This window comes from Paramisgurnus dabryanus, chromosome 1 (genome assembly GCF_030506205.2).
Source record: "Paramisgurnus dabryanus chromosome 1, PD_genome_1.1, whole genome shotgun sequence".
NCBI lineage: Eukaryota > Metazoa > Chordata > Actinopteri > Cypriniformes > Cobitidae > Paramisgurnus > Paramisgurnus dabryanus.
Window position 1 is genome coordinate 208,136 of NC_133337.1, and position 22,357 is coordinate 230,492.

Below are 22,357 nucleotides of genomic sequence, written 5' to 3' on the forward strand. Positions count from 1 at the left end.
CTGGTTGTTATGTTTGTTTTGTGGATCTATGCATTTGTATTTTGCATTTCATTTCTAATCTGTAAATATTGTAATTGTCGGTTTGCAAAATAATAATAATAATATAATAATAATAAATAAAAAAACAAGAGGAATCGTGTTAGAATCTGTTCCACCTTTATTCTGAAATTCCAATCTCTAAAGAAAATAACAATAAGAAACATTTTGGGGTGAATAAAATGGCAAGTAAAAAGTACAATAACCAGGTTGCATAAGTGTGCACACCCCTAAACTAGTTGAAGCATCTTTAGATTTTATCACAACATGTAATCTTAATAAATATATTGACTTTGCAATATTTTGCACAGCCCTTTTCAGATCACCTCTTAACATTTCGATGGGATTTAGATCTGGAATTTGGCTGGGCCAACCCAAAAACTTGATATTGTTTTGGTGAATCCATTCCTTTGTTGTATGGAGGTGTGCTTCGGGTCGCTGTCATGCTGAAAGTTGAAATTCTGCAGAAGTCTCAAAGTTTTGTCTGAATGTGATTGGTTGATTCTGCACACTGCAACAAACCCTATTGTCAAAGAGTGTGCAAGAGAATGCAACAAGGTAGTTGTACATTTTTTATTTTCCCCCTAAATGATTCCTATTGTTATTCACTTGAATATATAGGTTGCAATTTAACAATAAAGGTAGAACAGGTTCTGACGTGATTTATTTTGGTTTAATTTTTTTAATCACAAAAACCTGCCATTTTAACAGGGGTGTGTAAGACTTTTTATATGCACTGTACACCATACTATAAACTAGGGGTAGGGATGCGATGATAAATGCCGACATACATTAATAATACTTGACCGATAATATTCTGAGTTGCACAGTGACAGCTGATATGCACAGCTATTTCATTTACAACAGTTTTTAAGTCCTTATCAATCTAAAATTACTGTTAGTTTGAGTCGTTTATAACATGCATTTGAAAAAGCAACACATGTTTGAAGAACAGAAATATAAATATATGGGGGTGGTGGTGGCGCAGTGGATAAGACACACGCCTTTGGTGTGAGAGACCCGGGTTCGAATCCAATGTGACACACCATTGTGTCCCTGAGCAAGACACTTCACCCCTAGTTGCTCCAGAGGAGTGCATATAGCGTATAGCAATCTGACAAATATAGCAAATGTAAGTCACTTTGGATAAAAGCGTCAGCTAAAGAAATTTATATTATAAAAATATATGCTTTAGCCAATTCCTGGAGATGCATGTGTAAATGGTTCTTCTGCGACCCATATTGAGTTTGGTGCTAATTAGGGGTGTAACAATGTAGCGGCATATAAATGGTATCAGCAAAACCAAATTTTCCCGCTATCAGACATTGGCCGATTGTTTCTGCACAAGCGCCCTCTGGATTTGGATGTAGTGGCATTTTACCGTAATTCATTGAGAAGCTAATTAGGGGTGTAACAATGTAGCGGCATATAAATGGTATCAGCAAAACCAAATTTTCCCGCTATCAGACATTGGCCGATTGTTTATAAAATTTCATTTTGTATGCTTTATACTTTAGGATTTTGCAACTTGAAACAAGAAAAACTATTGGTATCTGCAGATGTCATTTTGTGCAATCGAATATTGTTATCGGCACAGATATTTTGTATTGGTGCATCCCTGAACATGGGGTGGTTGAGGTGTAAACTGAACATACATTTTCATTGATCATGTATATATATTGGGAGGGTTGTGATTGCTAACTTTATGGGGAAGTTACCTCTCCCGTCCCCAGAAGCAACACCCTTGACCACATATATACATCAATTCTTTGTTAAAAATGATCTCTAGGCAGTCTGATGAAATAATTAATCAATGAGTGGGTATTTAGAAATTACAGTTAACATTTCATCCAATTTTTTTCTCACTCAAAATGGATTAGGAGTGCATTGCATTGTGAGATAGAGACTGTACAATGCACATGTAGTAGGTCATTTAGTTGTACACATACAAAAAAATGCTGTGCACAGTGTACACAGTAGATTCTTTAAAAACACATTGTGTAAGATTGTATTGGGTGTGAAGTGGGTCAAATACAATTGATAGTCACATTGAGACAATATTCCTCACACACATTACTCCAGCTCCACGGTTTGCTGTGTCTTCTGTTTTGCTCATTAAACTCTGCAACAGGCTGACCACGGTCAGCAATATCTGTCTGTGTCTTTTTGACCTTCACGGAGGTTGAATCTGCTCACGCTGAGAAAAAGGCGGCAGGAGAATTACTGTCATGTGGGTGGGCAGAAAAAAGAGAGGGGGTGGGAAGATACAAGTATGATACAGTAAAGCCTGGATAAATTCCCTTTAAATGAACCCTGATACCAAAAGCTGTAGAGGTAATTTGTAGATAAACACTTTTATCTGTCAATCATTTTGATTGACACCCCTACACAAATCCATACTATATGGTAAACCTGCATATGTGTATATTTTAACAGTGTTGTGACTTGGGGTACCATGCGGGCCTCAGTCGAGCGTTACGGACCTACCTGTCAGCAGAATACAGTCTGGAAACCTCTCGGCATGAGGGCCTAGATATTTTGGAGGGGGCTGTGGAGGGGCTGGACCCCAGTAATGATCGCCAGCGGTTTATGGAAACTCACCCGACATCGTTCACCCCTCCTGCACGCTTTACCTTTCAGCCACACATGGGAGACCAGGTGATGTGCCACCTAGTGTCCAAGCTATGTATTCAAAAAAGGCATTATTGCCTGTGTCAGTTTGTTGATTACATTTAAACCCTTTGACTTGAAGGTTAATACTTAAATGATATTTGTTGGCAAAACTGATTTCGTGCTCGGGCTTCATTGTTATTGGTAACACTTACAACAGTAAGGTTGTATTTGTTAACATTATTTAATGTATTACCTAACATGACCTAATGAACAACACTTCTACAGCCTTTTTTATTCTTACTTTATGTAAATTTCAGCATTTACCAATACATTTGTTTAAATCAAAAGTTGTAAATGTCAACATTATTTAATGCAGAAGGAACTATGTATTTGCATTAACTAATATTAAAGATTAATAAATGCTGAAAAACATGTTCAATTCAACAAATACAATCTTATTGTAAAGTGTTACCATTTTATTAACAACTGAGGCTTTAATTTGTGTGTTTATATTTTTGATGAAAATAAATATTTAAAGTGAATCTTAAATTTTTGTTTGTTTATCTAAACCAGGGGTTTTCAAACGTTTTAATTGCAGCGACCCCCACATATGATGAACCTTTAGTGAGGGATGCCTTTCCTAAATTATATATTCATATTTTAAATAAATCAACATTTAAACTGTTCTATAAATCGTAATTGTGATATTATAATAGCAGCAAAAAACAAACAGACATGTTACACTTTTTGCTTTGTGTTTTCCTCATGAAATTTTATGGGGGACCCCTTGTTTGAAATCTAAACCATATACTGTATTAGGTGTTGGTTAATTAAAAATGATACAAAATATGTATTTGTATTAATGGAGCTCACATAGACACTGCCCCACAAGTCCCCCCCCCCCCTTATCTCCCCATCATTAGCACTATTCGGACAGGATTAGTTTTCCAAACGACGTTTGAGTTTCAACGTGTCCCCCAGGACGTCTGTGATTTTATGTACCGATTTGGACGGGATAAAAATTCTCAGGCTATTCCAGAGATGGGAGTGTCTGTTTCATGCGTTTGGGCGTTGCAGAAGATCATGTGCTCTGGATACGCGCGTTTGTGATGTTTAATATTTTGCTTTAAATGTAAAATTATTACAGAACATGTAATTTATTAACGCACTGGGGTCGACTGCGGCGCGGGCGCCGCAAACTCTTTATTTTTCAATCACTCCGCAAAGAGACTTAAATTACTCTGCTCATTTTTGACATACAGATATGATTTATACATCATTTAAAACGTTAAAGTGTCTATTTTTTTCTGTCCATTCCCAATAAAAACAGAATGTTGTGCTTTTTGCAAAATTAAGAAAATAAGCATGATGCGGGTTATGTTCTCTTTTTATTTAATTAACTGTAACTTAACGAATACTACATAGAAACAAAAGATAAATGTCTACATCCCAGATAGCAAAAAATAGCAATGAGTCGGCGGACCACCGGCGGTGCTCTGGCGGCAGTAAGCGTCATAAGGGCGTTATCGCAAACAGGTCTGACGGCGGACCGCCGCGGTAGCCGCTTTTGCATAAATTAAGCAGTCGGTCCGCCGGCTGCATGCTGGCGGCATCTCGCAACAAATGAGAGTGACGTATTCAGCGGCAAAAGTTTCATCCCCGCCAGCGGGACGCACCTATAGCCGACAGCTTGGGGCTGGCGGCATATAGAAGCCATGCGGATATTTTTTGCTATCTGGGATAATGCTTGGAATGTCTACTTTTAAATGATGTAAGTGAGATCGAAAACAGATATTGTCATTCGGTGTAAACTGTATGAGAAGGAGGAGAGGTACCGTCTGCATCAAACATGACATCCGAGTGCATCAAACATGACATCTAAATCCTTATTTACTTGCGTATGTGTGTCAGTATCTCCAGACACGAGTGTTTTCTTTGTTCTTCCGTCAAACACATCACGCGATGGGAACGTACATACACAAACACACGAGTCAGGAAACTCAACGCGCTTTTTGGTATTCTTATAAAATATGCTATTGCAAACAGTACAATCCTTAGTTGCCTCTAAGGGGCTGGACACACCAAAACTTTTAAACGCGGCTGAAAACGCCTTGAGGTTGCCGAATGCCAGCTGTTTTTCAGATGAGTGCCAGCTTTCTTCAGCTGAGCGCTTTGGTAGCTGTGATACTTCAGCTGCGAGCCGGTTGGTTGCTGTGGTAATGTCCCGCCCCTCCTCCACTGTGATTGGGCGGCCGTGTGATAACTAACATTGACGAGCGGAGCTTTTCTCCCAAAGTTGAATCTCTTTCAACTCTCGACGCTCCGCGCCGAGCGCGGAAAAACCACTGAGTGCCGGTTTTCAGCACGGAAAAAACCCGCTAGCTGCTGGCTTATTTGAAAAACGCCGAGCTTCCCTTGGAAACAATTGAAAACATGCGCCGGCCGCGGGCGTAAAAGTTTTGGTGTACACAACCCCTAAGCATATATCTCCGCACAGCAAGTTTATTAAACACAGGATCACTCGCATGTGCACACATTCACTGCTTTCATGATCAACACGTGAGGTAATGGCCGCGACTATAAACAAACATTGATAAGTTTATCACGCGTGTCCCTTGTTGTGTTTCTACTATAATGATTACAAAAACACAAATAAGAGTCCAGACAACGAAAGGCAATTGTTCTTTTGAGCTTTTTACTGCACAAAAGTAAACCTCTCACTGGCCAACCAAACACTAACCCTGTGTTCATTTTACGATGGCCAAACAGTACCTTTACCATGATTAGGCTACTATGTTTTTAAAAGGTAACTTATATTTGAGAAATTAATAGAAAATATTTCAATAGAAATATATATAATGTGTGTGTGTGTGTGTGTGTGTGTGTGTGTGTGTGTGTACTTGTTTTTATATCCCGATGTGGACTTGGACCTGTTTGCACACCAAACCCGTGGGGACCTCCTGAACGGTGGGGACCTGATTCGAGGTCCCCACCGGCACACCCATTGAAATGAATAGAAATGGCCACTTTAACATGTCTGGCAGTGTTTCCCTGAAAATTCCCTTAGGTTCTCATGGGGTCGGTTTCACAGAAACAATATTGTGTGTGTGTATAAACTGTGTATCAGAGTGCGCCCCCTGTGGTCAATACTGGAACAAGTGTGTGTGGTTTTTTTATTACAAAATCGTTTCAGACAGATTTAAAGAGACTTTTTTAACATTAAATCCAAAATGGTCAATGTTTATGATGATGTCTTTATTCATATTATTTATTTTTATGAATTATTCTTTACATATTATAATTTTTTTTTTACACGTAATTGATTTCCTTAATCATTTATCTATTTTCTGCTATATGTTCTGATATGTTTAAATATATCCAAATGTAATATATTTGGTGTCTCTTCTGGGATCTTTATCATCTCTGATTTCAGACCTGGGTCAGTCTGTCTGTCTGTCTGCCAGTCTGTCTATGAACAAAGTAGACATTTAACACATTACTTAAAAATAATATAAAAAGTAATATAAACAAAAACTAATATGTTTAAGAAACCTAATTAGTAAAACAGATGGTTCCGTGGATTTTATATTTATTTCCTGGTTCTGGTTTCTTATATAGCCAACATAAAGTGTGTTAACAAACTTTTACCCTATCTAGTTTTCTTTCTAATTTTTTGAATTATTTTCCCCCATCCTATTGCTTTTATTTTATGAATAAAGACAACTTCTAAATGACAGTGACTTTTGAAATTGTCCAAGTTTATAAGTTGCTATAGACTATATGTTCAAATTGAAAATAGCCTAACCCAACATACAGTTGTGTGAAAAAGTTAAGACATCCTATTAAATTCTATGGTGTTGTGTATCAGGGTGTAGTAAAAATAGTCTTTGGCCTAATTTATAATCATTGCATATGCACAAAACTTGCCCTGAAAGAGGTGTACACTTCTTCCTATTCAAAATGTGTGATTTATAAAAAACCTCTGACCCATGCATACTGACTTTTCCCTGGAGAGAAATATAATGAAGTAAACAATGAGTTTAAACACTGTTTTTATGTCGATACACTTACTGCTAGATATTCGGTAGAACAGTATATTGTTCAGTTTGAATACAACCAATGATAATTTACTGTACAACCACAGCTGCACGGAGGTGTTGATGTCGTGTGAAGGCATCTTTACAACATTATGCCATTGTATTTGAAGAATACAACTTGAAAAATACTGTAAGAACTGCAGTAACAACATAAACAAATGACTTTTGTGGAACCAACGTAACTGCCAGTAAACTTCTACAAAGAATCAATAACATCAGTGACCTTTTAGAGTAGATTATTTCTGATAACAAGCAAAATACACAACAAATAGATTACCCTTAGCAGAGCTAAAGCGTATCAAAAACTACATTGAGCTAATGTTACTGTTTAAAATTAATGTATATAATGTGTCCTTTAGGAAATGTAACCATGGTTTTACTACACTTAAAAACAAAAGAAAATATATGGTTACTGTAGTTAAACCATAGCATAGTTTTGATTATAGTAATCAATACACCAAAAAAATCTTTACTACACGTAACCATAAATAAAAACATGGTTGATTACAGATTGGCTGCCAAAATGCTCTTCACATAGCGGTGATCAATGATAAGGGTCATCTCCCCTTATCTTTAGGAAACTAAAACATTTGTAATTTTCCATGAGGTAATTGTTCCAGAGTTCAGTTTAAACACTAGTCAGACCATTAAACAAACAGAGACCGGAAGTTATAAAAAAGGGTCTAAAGGGTTTATGATAAAAGAGACGCTCGCGTTTGCCAGATACTCGCTTAATATATAATCAAAGTTTACTGTCCCTGCTAAAAAACCAGCATACCAGCATATGTTGTGTTTTGGTGCTGGTTTGCTAGTGAACACCAGCTAAACCAGCATCAAACCAGCATCACTACCAGCATTAGCACCAGCTAAACCAGCATTAGCACCAGCATCCCATGCTGGTCATACCAGCATATGTTGTGTTTTGGTGCTGGTATGCTGTGACCACCAGCTAAACCAGCATAAATCCCATGCTGGTCCATGCTGGTTTGATGCTGTTTTTTTCAGCAGGGGTTAAGTTAGTGTCTTGTGAGAATTGTGTGAACGTGAGCGTCTCGACGCATGTGCAGAAGGGACATATTTTGACAAGACGCATGATGCACATAGGTTCACATGACAAAACGAACACATATTTCGGAATGACAAGCAACACATGTAACACATTCTGAACACATATTTTGAATTTGCGCCCCTCGGAAGAGAAGCCACTGGTTTTTTGTCTTTGATGTTGTTAAACAAGGCAGGGCTCAACATAAAGGACTGCCCGGTGGCCCGGGGCAAGCATGAGAGGCGTTCGGGACAGTAAAAAGTATTGTCACTTGCCCGATCGAACCAGTACTTCACCCTCAGTCACTAAAATATATTTTCATCAATGTATATTATTTAACATCTTTGAAGCAGACATCTACTTGGGTAAAACCCGACAAAAGAAACAATGCAATATTTTGCACAATTTGCTGTCAGTTTACAGGTAAAGCAGAAAAGTTGGGAGCCTTTTTTTCGTTGGAACGTGTCTGTTGTATATGTATACAATTAATTATTTTTGAATTATTCTTTTGAAATATGTGACACAGATTTTTTTATTGGGGCCAGTAAGAATTTTGGCAGGGCAAGAGAAAATCTGAACCACTGGCCCGACTGGGTGTCACATAAATAAGAATATGCAAGGAAACCCTGCTGAAAAATCCACGATCAAACCAGCATGGACCAGCATGGGAATTAGTACCAAAACACAACATATGCTGTGTCTTGCTGGTATGACCAGCATGGAATGCTGATGCTAATGCTGGTTTGGTGCTGATTTAGCTGGTGCTAATGCTGGTAACGTCTTCTTAGCTGCTTAAAGATAGTTCAGCCAAAAATGAAAATTCTGTCATCATTTAATCACTCTCATGTTGTTATAAACCTGTATAAATGTGTTTGTTCTCATGAACACAAAGGAAGATATTATGAGGAATGTTTGTAATCAAACTGTTTGTGAGTCCAATCATTTCCATAGTATTATTTGTCCTACTATAGAAATGAACGAGGCTCACAAACAGTTTGATTACAAACATTCCTCATAAAATCTTCCTTTGTGTTCATGAGAACAAACACATTTATACAGGTTTATAACAACATGAGAGTGAGTAAATGATGACAGAATTTTCATTTTTGGCTGAACTATCCCTTTAAGTAATAATTTTCTGTATGACTGTATCAGTCTCTCACATTGTTTGGAGGTTTTGGTTCTTCTTTACAACATTGCAATGTCCAGTTCATTGAGGTTGGTGGAGCTTTTGTTTATGCACATGATTTCAGTCAGGATGAGGTCTGGACAATGACTGGACTGTTGCAACCACTTTATTATTTTCTTTTCCGACATTTTGTTGTAGATATGATTCTGTGCTTGTATCATTATCCTGTTGCATGACCCAGTTGTGGCTAAGCTTTAGCTGTCAAATGGATGTCCTCACATTGGACTCTAGGATGGTTTAATATAGACCATTTTCCAAGATGTAAACAACACTGGTCCAGAAACACTTCCTGTTTCAGTTTGTAACTGTTTTCTTTATTTCACATATAAAAAACATTTTAAAGATGATTTTTAACTTTTTTAATTCAGTTCTATATGTTCTGTTGGTTGTATTTTATCCCAACGTTTATGTAGTGTTAAAAAACTGAAACAGAAAGTGCTTCTGACCCCGTGTTGTTTACATCTTGCAAAATGGTCATACCAGTGGTTCTTAACGTTATTCCTGGAAGCCCACTGCTCTGCACATTTTTTATGTCTCCCTTATTAAACACACCTGATTCAAATCATCAGCTAATTAGAAGAGATCTCCATGAACTGAACTGTCTGTCAAATAAAAGAGATATACAAAATGTGCAGAGCACATGGTCGACTCAATCACTGTGAGGTGCCCAGGTCATGTGCCTATAGACCCTTTTACTGTTTGTACACAATGATGACGTGGCAACGTATGCGCGCACATTTTGGCAACGGAAGTATGGCAAGAATCAGCACTGAAGCAACACAGACAGAGAAAGTTATTTTAAAACATTGACTTATCAACTTTTTTAACACAGCTACCTGATCCGTATACTATAGTGGAGTGGATAGAAGATGTTAGCAGATGGCCAAATATAAAGTGGCCAGATACATATATACGTAGCCTATATTAGTTATTATATTAGTGCAACCAAACGCAACAACCAGACATTTTGATGCTGGGAAACCATTTTGATAAACTTTCTGAGTTGCTAACACGTTAGAACCAATGGGGAACAATACCACTTTCGTCGCCAAAATGCACGCGCAGGCTATTTGATCACGTGAGCTGGAAAAGGGTTTATTGCCCTGCTGACAAAAACAGCATACCAGCAAGACCAGCATATGTTGTGTTTTGGTGCTGGTTTGCTAGTGAACACCAGCTAAACCAGCATCCAACCAGCACCAGCATTAGCACCAGCTAAACCAGCATTAGCACCAGCTAAACCAGCATTAGCATACCAGCATATGTTGTGTTTTGGTGCTGGTATGCTGGTGACCACCAGCTAAACCAGCATAGACCAGCATAATTCCCATGCTGGTCCATGCTGGTTTGATTCTGTTTTTTTCAGCAGGGTGAACAAGCATGTGTTGCATTTGTTGTGAGGTGTTTGTTCACATGCAGCTTTGCAAACGTTAGCCATGCTGTCAAGTTTTTTTCCAGTAGAGGATTTCCCCTGGCAATCCTTAATCACAGGCATTTGATTAGCAGAGCCTGAATACTACTGTCAGACTCTTAATTCATCTTTTAACAGTGTCATAACTTGTCTCATGTCTTTTTTCCCTTGGTTTATTTTTGTTAAATAAATAATGACATGGTGTGATATGTCAAGTGTTGTTATCCATCTGGTTTTCATTCTAAAACGCTTTACATGGCTTAATGTAGGCTTAAATGCCTGCATAGGCATGTCTGTATAGTATGCTTTATTAACAAGGTGTAGGCTAGACTATACTGAATCTTTAAATGCCAGTCTTAATGCATTAAGGCACATTAAGTGTGTTAAGCACAATGCATCATATTAGGCCTGATCTGTTTGTCAATATAGAAGGCTGCTTTATTAATAATGTTACAGATTAGTCTTTCAATATCATGGTCTTGATGCATTAAGCATTTTCTTTATTTTAAGATTAGTTCACATTCAAATAGCCTGCAAAAATACATCATCCCTGCAGCACTCTATGCCCATTTCAGTTTTAAAATAAAGTATTATCATGGTTTGAGAGTAATGTGTGGGAGAAACAATTAGACAAAAGATAACTTTAAATTGACTTTTTTACATTAATCTGTTCATTTTTAATTTTGATTTATAAAGATGCAAAATGTAATTAAATCTAAAAAATAAGTCAATATTTCATTTTTTTTTTTCAAAACCTCTGATAATATCAGAAGGGCTTATAAGCCTAATGGAAATTTCCTGAACTGTGTGTTCACCTGACATATCAAGTCCCCATCACAACCACCCCACCCCCTGCGATAGCCAATAGGGGATGACAACAGCACCCCTCCCCCATTCACTCTCATGCAGTCACGCAGGTGCGACCTCCATTTTAGTTTAATTTTGATCAGAACTTGGAAAGACGAAACATCTCCCCGGAATATTTCTTTTTGATGGGAGCATCATGGACAAAAAAAGGTAAGAAATGTTATCGAAACCATGGTAAATTTTATAGTAGTAATATGATGAGGTAGATCAATTAAACAGATTAAATTAAAGCTTTAGGTAATTAGCAATTAGCAAGCGTGTTGGCAAGCGTGCTCATTATAATGATAGATAGAATGATAGCTTAACGAATGTAAATCGTCTTCACATAAATATGAAATTGATTTATGTTAACTCTTAATAATATGCTTGTTTGAAATCAATAACCGAACGTCACGTGTGTTCTGATTGTCAACATTAGGCTTGTTCGACTTCATGCGGCGCTGCAAGAACCGACAGCCGGATGACGTCAAAGTACCGCGAGAACGATTTGAGAAATCATACGAAGTGTAATTTCGTCTCGCTCTCGTGGCACTTTAAGGTCATCCGCCTGTCAGTTCTAGCGGCACCGTAGGAAGTCGAACAAGCCTATTATGTCATAGCGCATGGAAAATAATCATAAATATTTCAAGTGTTGTGTGAGTCTATTGTTCATAATTGAAAACTTTAAACTAGAGATGGTTATTTTAGTTAAAAACTTCTTGATGTGGACTAATGTTAGTTCGTCTGCGTCACCGTTTTTACACTGTTTAGGCCTACCATATAGACTACGTTACAAACGTTTATAATATTAGCAAAAATACATTGTTTAAAATGTCTAAGTGTTTCGCTTCAGTAAATGGTCTCTGTTGAGATATTCAGATGTTATAGGATCATAAATACAGTATTTTGAGACAGAATTGCGGATAACAACATGCTAAATAACAGGACTTCTCACCTTTGTTTTGATATCCCTGCTGAAAATAATAGCCAGCAGTTATGTGCCAAAGTAGAAAATAATAATAATAACATTGTGATGCATGCAGTGCAGTTTAGTGGCAAAAATGTTATGTTTATGGTTGGTCACGGTTGGTCTGTGCATACATGTAAACAAGAGTTTTGTAGATGTAACTGTATTGTACATAACTGTACATGTGTAAAGATGTTGATTTTATTTTAAACAGCCCAAATAAAGTCAACAAAAGGATCAGCAGGTTTGAACGTCGCATCACAAGACTGAGAAAGCATCATGGTGAATGTGCCAGGAGACAATCAGCTAGAGAAAAGGTGATTTTTTTTCATGCATGCAAATTGAAGTAGCCTTAATCGTTGCATGTTTTGTTTATGTAAAACATTTAGTTTTTATGATTATGTGAACATATGTACAAAACCTACATATTTGCCAAGACAGAAAATTAAAGTGCCCATATTATGACTGCTTTTCCACAAGTTATATAGGTGTATGAGTTCCATAAAGCATGTTTCAAAAGTTGTTTGCTTGTAATAGCTTGTAGGAAAAGATTGTTACCCATCTCTAGTAGCCTCTGTTTCAGGGCAGTTCAGATTGTGCCGTTTTGAGGTGGTCATTACATATTTATGAGCTGCTGCTCCTTTGATCACGCCCCACTACTAAGGTCATGTGTGCGTGCTCAGTGATATTGTGAGCAGTACAATACTGTGTTATTATTTTTATATATTAATATTAACGGTTTATGTTGCCAACAGACAAATCAAGCAAAAAAGTATCACTAAAAAGTACATTACAGGAGAAGAAACTCATGACACATAATGATTCCAGAGTAAATTATGATGTATCAGTCTCAACAATACACTCGTTTTCCCTGGACAATGCTAACATATTCCCGTTATAAAACATTTTCAAACGCATTATTTTTGCAAATGACAGAAATTTAGACCCGGCGGGGGATATATACTGCTTGAGGACCGCGTGCTAATTGCTAGAAGCTAGCGGGAGGTCCGGACCGTAAAGAAGAGACTTGGGGGTACGTTAGCCCTGTCAGAAAAGCCAGGTCAGTAAGGCCCAGTCACGCTTAGTTTGGCAAAACACTTTTAGTTTGGCAAAGCACTATTAGTAAACGGAATTTGACGAAACGGCTAGTTACGTCACTTCGGAGCTGAGTTTGAACTTGTGCAATCTGAGACTCAAGGCAGAGGACATTCAGAAACCTGTATCTCACTCAAAACAGCATGGATGGATTTTTTTCCAAGTTTGTATGTGTGTGGAAGCACCAGAGACACAAAATAACACCCCAAAACCCAGAAAAAGTGAGTTTTTCATAATATGGGCACTTTTAATATTCATATAAAATCACATATTGCATGCCCTATTCACTTTTTAAAGCAAGTGAGGCTGCAAAGTAAAGTGAAAGAAAAATTTTTTTTTGACTGCAGTTATAAATTAAATGAACTTATTTCAGGCAATGGAAACATCAAGTGTTGGCACCATCATGCCTCACCAGGACCCAGATGACCAGGTCCCATCTCCCCTCCAGCAGGACATACTTGACTTAAAATTGATGTGTAGAAAACGATCCTTGGTAAATTTGTGTGTTTTAAAAATACAAAGGTAATAGGTGTGTTTAAAAAGGCAATAATTTATGACACTTTCTGTCAATCTGATCAGCTGGATTCAAAGGGAAATATGGACAGTTCAATACCTTCAGATGTTACCAAGCCATTTGGCAAAAAGTCACTGTCTACAAAGAAATCTGCGGTGAGTATTTGTCATAATGTCGCCAGAGACAACATAGCCAACATGCACCATAAAACACACATCAATTTGGTTTGGCTTTATGAGGATATTAACATCTGGTCAATTCATGCGTTTTCTCTGGTTGGATAGCTATCCAATCATAAAAAGACTGGGAGCCCGTTTCAGAAAGGTGGTGAAAACTAAGTATGTTAACCCTGAAATGAGGGAAACTCTTTGAGTTTTCCGTTTCAAAACGGGAGGTTTGTTAAACCAGAGACAGCGGGGTAAGCCTGTTTCAGAAGAAGTAACTTGTACTCAAGAGTTTCTTGTGGTCTCCTTCCCCAATTTAGCAGTAGGGGAGTTTGTATATCTTGTTAGTTTACTCAGTGTACATAAAACTGTGCCCAATTAATGTACTGTTAATTTTTTGTTGTTTTTAATTTACAATGAAATTGCCAGTGCAAGTCATTTTAATATATTTTATATATTTAGTACAAAAAAGTCAACCTCAAAATTAAAACATTAAATAGCAATGACTTGTATAGCCAATTTCATGTACTTCGGTGCAAAGACTGTGTATGTCTAAAGGCCAATTTATACTTTTGCGTTAGGTGCGCGTTATAGGTACGCCGTAACATACGCATAGACGCGAACCCTGTCGCCGTAGTTTTCGCAGAACCTGACGTGCACCTCCTCAAAAATGTAACTACACGTCGAAACGACGCGGACCGCAAGATCTGTGATTGGTCGGCGTGAATGCATTGTGTTTCCTCCTACGCATTTCGGCGGTGTAACTGCAGAGCAACACAAACGCAGAAGTATAAATGCTCATGACGGCGTTGCTTACGTGCGTAGCGTCTGGCGTTCCCTACGGCGTAACCCCGACGCAAAAGTATAAATTGGCTTTAAGATGTCATGTCCTTGAGGATCATGTAGATGATAATGTTGCATTCATTTGTAGGAGATACATTTGGGAGAGGATTTTGAGGCCCGAGTGGATTTTGTCTCATCCACGTGTATTTATTTGTGCAGGATTTTATTTTTCTTTGTAGTCATTTTACATATATAAATATCCTTACGTGACTAATATCAGCTTTTGTGGCTCTTACATCTGAACAGTTGCCTTTAGGTTTCTACATTTTAAACAAACTCGATATTAAACCAAGAATTAAAACTTTTGCTGCTCTGTAAAGCGCAATCTGTTTATTAGGAGTAATAAATAGTGTTTTTGCGTTTTTTAGTAGAAGATCAGATTGTTATCCATTTTGCCAAGACGCATTTATGAGGCCAAATGTAAATGGAAGAGTTTGAAAAAATCAGATAGCTATCCGATCAGAGAAAACTAGGGATGCTCCGATCGATCGGCCGCCGATCGGTATCGGCCAATAATGGCATTAAATGACTCGATCGGTGCTCGCTAAATCTGCCGATCTCATAAACCGATCTTTCTGTTTACTTTTGTCATCAAAAGGATCCTGAATGCGGCTGCAATTAAAGACATTTTTTACGTAGCGCGAGCATTTTTACAACCCTTTGCTCATATTTTCAGTACTTTTAGGAGACAAAAATCCTGATCGGAGCATCCCTAGAGAAAACTCATGAAGTGACTAGGTGTGAAAAGTCCCTTTGACAGTAGCATGCGATTCAGTAAGCTCAATCACTTTAAGTTTAATTTATATATATATATATATATATATATATATATATATATATATATATATATATATATATATATATATATATATATATATATATATATATATATATATATATATATATAAAAAAAAACATTGCTTGATATGTGCTAAATTTTAAACATTAGCTTTGTTACGTTGGTGTTGTTAATTTCTACACTGCTCTTATCCAGTATTTGCTAGGTGAAAACTTAGTCAGAGATGGAACATTGCTGGATAAAAATACATTTGATTATATTTATCTCTTTGTCCAGGACACAGACAGTGATGCAGATACAGAAATCCTAGAGTTGCCCAGTTCTTCTGTATCACCAGGAGCCTGTGATGTCCCAGACCTAAAGAGGACTGACAGTGTATTTGTAAGTTTCCCACACTCGTGTGTGCTGATCATTTTATCTTAAGTCTACATTTAGTCTACAGTATCTGTTGTATTCAGAGCTGCAACTATTGATTAGTCAAAAAGTCTAATACATTTTTATATATAATTCCTCAACAAATAATAAATGTAACACATTTATTATGTAATGTGCAGTAGTATTGGTCAGTCAAGTAGAAGTCACCGGTATCACTGCACAGCACGCAACAACTTTGTTTTATCAAGATAGTTCGACAAAAGAAGTGTGTCTTTGGATGTAAGGAGAAGAAAATATTATTTAGTTTTCCCTTTGTTGAGACAACAGTGGATGCAAACACATCGAGATTTACGTTGCTTAAAATAGCGGATAAACAAACAACGATTAGATAGAGACGTCCTGCTGCCATTGTTGCTGCTGTTGTTCCTGTTGATCAATTACTGAATCGGTATCCGATTCTGGATCAAATATGTAAGGCTGCATCTGACTGTAAGCCATGGTTATTTAAAAAATAGTTTTTAAGTTTGTTTCCATCGACGTCACAGTGTAAGATTAGTTTCCAAATGCTGCGCATACTCGTAACTCTTTAGCTCCGCCCACCATACGCCTTCAAGTGTTCGTAAATGCTTTTCTAGTGAGTAAACTGATCTGCTTGTGCGCAATGTTAAAGAGGAACTCCTTCCCATTTTCCTTCCAGACGAGCCTTGTGTTTATAACTATAGGGCTCTATTTTAACTATCTAAACACATGGTCTAAAGGGCATGGCACAAGTGCACTTAAGGCGTGTCGGAATCCACTTTTGCTAGTTTAACAATGGGAAAAAATGGTTATACGCCTGGCACACAGTCTAAAAGGATTGTTCCTATTCCCTTAATGAGTAATGGGTGTGTTTTGGGCGTAATGTTCAATAAACCAATGAGAGTCTCATCTCCCATTCCCTTAACCTCTCGACGCGCACTAGCTCGGGGGCGGGATGATGTCAGTTTTTTTTAACGCTGCTAAAAATATCTATATAGCCTACTGTCTACAAACATTAATAATATTAACATTACTATACATCGTTTAAAAGGTCTACGGGTTTAGCATCAGTGTATGGTCTCTGTTTTGAGATACAGATGCTCTAGCATCGTAAATGTAGTATTTTGTGACAGAAATCCAGATGACAACATGCAAAATATAAACGGGACTTCTTACCTTTGTGTTGGTATAACGATCGCGAATTGAATCCAGTCTGTTTCAGATGTGTGAATTACTCTTTAAAACCATCTTATAGACTACATCCAATTACCATTTTTGTCCACAAATGCGTATAATTCGTGAAATATAGATTTATTGTCTATTGTTTACATCAGATTTCGCATGAACGTCTTGTAATAGAATATAATATCCAATCTGAGGACTATTTACATCGTAACACTGTATATAAGCTTACACTCGCGTTTAAACCTGCGTTCAAACTTTGTTTTACAAAGTAGGTGGGAGTATAATACATAATATCCAAACAGCGCTGTCAAATATTGTGATGTCATCTGACTCGCTTGTTCCTCCAATGACTTCATGGAAAATATTGATAGACAGTATGTGTAGCCAATTAGATAACGAATCCAAAGATCTTTGTGTGACCTTTTATTTCCTGGTGTGGAAACTGCATTTTATATGCTAACATAAGGATAAGTAATAAGAACGAACGTGTATGCATGTAAACAAAAGACTTCTATGTTTGGGCTGACTGGCACTTAGAAAAGGCACTATTCTTCCGAAAACCCTTGCAAGAATGACCTCAAACATGAAACATCTTTACAACTTTAGACTTGTGGCTATGGCATCATTGCATTTCTAGGTTTCACACACATATTTATCATTAAAGGGATACTCCATCTTTTTGTCTTATTAAACTATGTTATTACCTTATCTAAGAAGAGTTGATACATCCCTCTATCATCTTAGTGCGTGCACTTAATTGCTGTTGCGTGCGGTGACACTTTGATAGCACTTAGCTTAGCCGAGTTCATTCCATTCACTGGTACCAAACAGAGATGAAGTTAGAAATGACCAAACACATCAACGTTTTCCCTATTTAAAACGAGTAGTTATACAACCTAGTATGGTGGCACAAAATAAAACCTTGTGCTTTTTTAAGCGGGTTAAAAAGGATAACTATAACGTATGGCGGAATAGCTTTTTTGGGAGTACTTCGACTTGGCGCAGTAAAAAGTCACGCCTGAAAAATTTGCTCCCCTTCTCCCTTTCATAAGGAGAGCGAGAGTTTTACTGCGCCAAGTCGAAGCACTAGAAGGTTGTATAACTACTCGTTTTAAATAGGGAAAACGTTGATGTGTTTGTCATTTCTAACTTCATCTCTGTTTGGTACCATTGAATGAACTGAGCTAAGCTAAGTGTTACCAAAGTGTCGCCGTGCGCCACAGCAAAAGAAAATCCGTGTTTTCGTCTCGTTTATGAATATTACTAACCCACTCGTTAAATAACAAAGTCAATATTGCGCCATTGACTTTAGACCAGGTTTTAGTTGGTCAATGGTGTAGCCTATTTTAGTTTTATCAAAATAACAATGCACCAACAATGTGCCTGAACACACCTCGTTTTCAGACCAGCACATCCATGGGCGCAAGAGATTTCTATTGTTCTATTTAAACACTGTGGCGCTGGACGTGAAAATGATAACTTTGTCTGAAACCAGCAAAAAACACTAGCATTGCATTGTATGGGGCCCTAGGTTTGTAAAAAAAATGAAGGTACAAACTGTTTTATTGTAAATTTTATAGGCTGCTTTTATTTGAATTATATAAATAAACTCTGAACTCACAATGGACTCTACATAAAGAGATCCAGTTTAATTATTTTAAACTTAAACTATGTTATTTATTTACAGCTTACCAAGAAATCATTAGGGATCAGTTCCACTTCAGATGACTCAATTAGCAGCATTGACAACAGTGAAGACGAGTATGTGCCTGAATCAGAGAGCAGTTGTGAAGAATCTGAAGACAGCCTTCCACAGCCTTTGTCCAGTCCCTCATCTACCAATGTGCCATTAGGTGACAATGTTGATTCTTCCTCATCTTCCATGAATGCAGACAAGGAATGTTCCCCACTTGAAGTTAAGGAGACAATGACTCATTCAGATAATGACTGCAGTAGTGAGGTTTCTGTAATGAAACTGAAAAAGACTGCATATGGCCAAAGAATGTACAACAAAAAGCATTATTGCTTTTATTGTTACAAACCATTCTGCAAAATGGCAAGACACTTGGCCCAAGTTCATAAAAATGAGGTCGATGTAGCAAAAGCTCTTTCTTATCCAAAGGGGTCTAAAGAAAGGAAGATTAATTTGGATCTTTTGAGGAATAAAGGGAACCGTGTACACAACTAGGGATGCAGCGATTAACCGGTTTTACTATTAACCGCGGTTTAAAACGTCACGGTTAAGTAATCGTAAAGGCTCCTTTACACCGTGCGTCTTTGTTGCCGGGGCCGGAACGGAACTTTTGCAAGTTGTACTGCACGAACCCAAAACAAAGTTACACCAGTGGTGCTGCTGCAGCTTAAAGTGCCGTGCTTATCGGAGACGCGGAGAATACAGAGTACAGACGAGCATCAACATGGCAGATGGACCAAACAACGAAACTTTATTTCCTCCAAAGAAACGCCTGAAATCGGCAGTGTGGGCGCATTTTGGCTACACGAAAAATGACCAGGGCGTCATTGAAGACGACGGATCACCGATTTGCAAAACATGCCGCAAAAAAGTTTCTGCGAAAGGTGCAAATACGTCAAATCTAATGCAGCACTTGCGGGATCACCACCCAGCATTGCATGCTCAAGTAAAGGTAATAATACTTAATAATTGAGTTAAATTACATGGCTGTTTACTTAATGAAACAATGTGGATATGAATTACATATAAATCTGTCCCTTAAGACCTTCAGACGAGCATGCAGTTTGGTTTAATAGTAACTATAATGTCATATATGTTATTAAAAGGGCTTTATATTAGATTTTGACAATAGTCTTACAATAATTCTTAATATGATAGAAATACACACTGTAAAAAATCTTTGCACATTGAATTAAGTTTTCTTAAAGTGATTTTTAAAGTGAAGTTGTTATATATACATAATTATATTATAGGCTACACCAGTTCAACATGATTGAATGAAGTTTTCTTAAAATGAAAATAATTTTAATTCATGCTAATTTCATTTTAAGAAAACTTTTTAGAAAAGTTTTTTTTCTCAGTGCATTTGTAATTAAATATAGAAAATCATCTTGAGTGAGGTAATTCCAGTCAAAGTTTTACTTGTTGGATTATTTATATTTCTTTTTTAAATTTTATATTTACTTTTAGATTAAGACTGGCAGTCCTGCAGCAGCAGTTCAGCAACCAACTGTTGCAGAATCCTTTGCAAAGTGTGTGACCTATGCTCCCACTTCAAAACCAGCCCAGGATTTGAATAAAGCAGTGGCCTATTTCATCGCCAAGGATATGCTGCCATTTCAGATTGTGGAAAAACCTGGATTTCTTCAACTGATGAAAAAGGCAGTGCCACAATACAAAGTTCCAAAAAGAACCTACTTCGCCACAAACCAAATCCCAGCCATGTACAAGGAGGTAAGAGCAAGTGTGGAGGAACAGCTGGTAGAGGGTGTGTGGTTTGGTGCAACCACAGATTTGTGGACCAGCACTGGTGGTGGAGGAGAACCCTTTATGAGCTTTACAGTCCACTACATTTCTGCTGATTGGAAGCTTAAATCTCACTGTCTAGAGACTCTTTATTTTCCAGAAGACCACACGGGAGAGCATATCGCAGAAATGATGGAAAGCATGCTCCTGGACTGGCAGATAAAGAAAGAGAGTCTTTCTGGAATTACAACAGACAGTGCCAGTAACATGAGGAAAGCCTTTGAATTATTTTCCTGTGTTTGGTTTCCTTGTTTTGGTCATAATTTAAATTTGGCCATTTCCAAAGTTCTTAAGATACCAAGGGTAGAATCTGCTATCAGAGCATGCCGACATTTGGTCCAAGGGTTTTCTCGAAGCTGGAAACGGAAACGTGAGTTTCAAAAAAAGCAGGCAGAACTGAACATCCCTGAACATTCACTGATACATGATGTGGCCACCAGATGGGGCTCCACATATGAAATGATTTCCAGGTTCTTGGAACAGCAGCAAGCCATCTGTGGGGTGCTAGCAGGAGACAGAAACACCTGGCATCTTATGCCTAAAGACAATGACATCACTGTCCTGGAGAAAGTAAGCCAGCTCCTTTGTCCTCTCCATGATTTTACTGATGTCCTGGCATCAGAGAAACAAGTCACACTTTCCTCCCTGATGCCAGTCTTGGAGCACATTAACAGTGAGATACTTCAAGATCAAGAGGAAGACTGCAGTCTCACTAAACAAATGAAACGTGTAATAAGAGAAGACCTGTTAATGCAGGCAAGATATACAGAGGAAATGAAGAATGTTATGAACATATCCAGTTTTGTGGATCCCAGGTTCAAGGGAAACTTTACTGAGAATCTGGATGACACAGTTAAGGCATGCAGTGACGAAGCAATGGCACTTGTTGCATCACATCCAGAGATTCCAGACACAGAAAATCCTACAGCAGCAACCACATCAAGCACCTTCTCCACCACCACCACCACCAAAAGAAAAGAGAAGAGCCTGTCTGGGTTATTACAGCAAATAACCAGTGCAAAGAAGAATAAGTCACTAGCTTCAGGACATGCAATGCCAGTCCAAGAAAAACTTGACTCAGAGGTGAAACTTTACTTGTCACTTCCTTCAATTAGTGCTGATGCAGATCCATTGGCTTGGTGGAAAGCACATGTGGAACAAATGCCGATGCTTTCAAAAGTGGCCAGAAAATATCTCTGTATCCCTGCTACAAGTGTGCCCTCCGAAAGGGTTTTCAGTGCAAGTGGCCATATCCTGTCTCCTCAGAGGTCAAGACTAAGCACTGAGAATGTTAACATGCTTACGTTTCTGCACTTTAATATGAACTGAAAGAAATGAAATATGTTCAATTTACAAAAAGGCTGTGATGTAGGTGGGTCCTGGCTGCAGCTACTGACTCCTTGTTTTGTTCCAGAAGGAAATGCATAGCTACCTCATTGTTTATTCCAGAGATGTGGATCTTGTTTCTTTTATTCATTTCCATTGTTCTGTATTATTTTATTACTTGTTTTACCATGTTTCTAAGTTCTTTACTCGGGTACAAAAGAAAAAACACACTGTGTAAAACACTTTTACAAAAAAGACCTTCAGACAAAGGTAGAGCAGCCTTTATTTGTTTTCTATAGGAAAATATAGCTTAATGTGTAGCTTGTATTAAACTC

At 37.7% G+C, this 22,357-nt stretch overlaps 1 protein-coding gene across 3 annotated transcripts in view; it reads left to right on the forward strand.

Annotated features, from left to right (window-relative positions):
- srgap1b (SLIT-ROBO Rho GTPase activating protein 1b) overlaps positions 1–22,357 on the forward strand; it is a 97,929-nt gene that overhangs the window by 42,144 nt on the left and 33,428 nt on the right. For all 3 annotated transcript variants that reach the window (XM_065265777.2, XM_073814914.1, XM_065265779.2), the window contains exon 7: positions 2,473–2,694. In XM_065265777.2, coding sequence (XP_065121849.1) covers positions 2,473–2,694 — 222 coding nt within the window. The remainder of the gene's footprint in view (positions 1–2,472; positions 2,695–22,357) is intronic.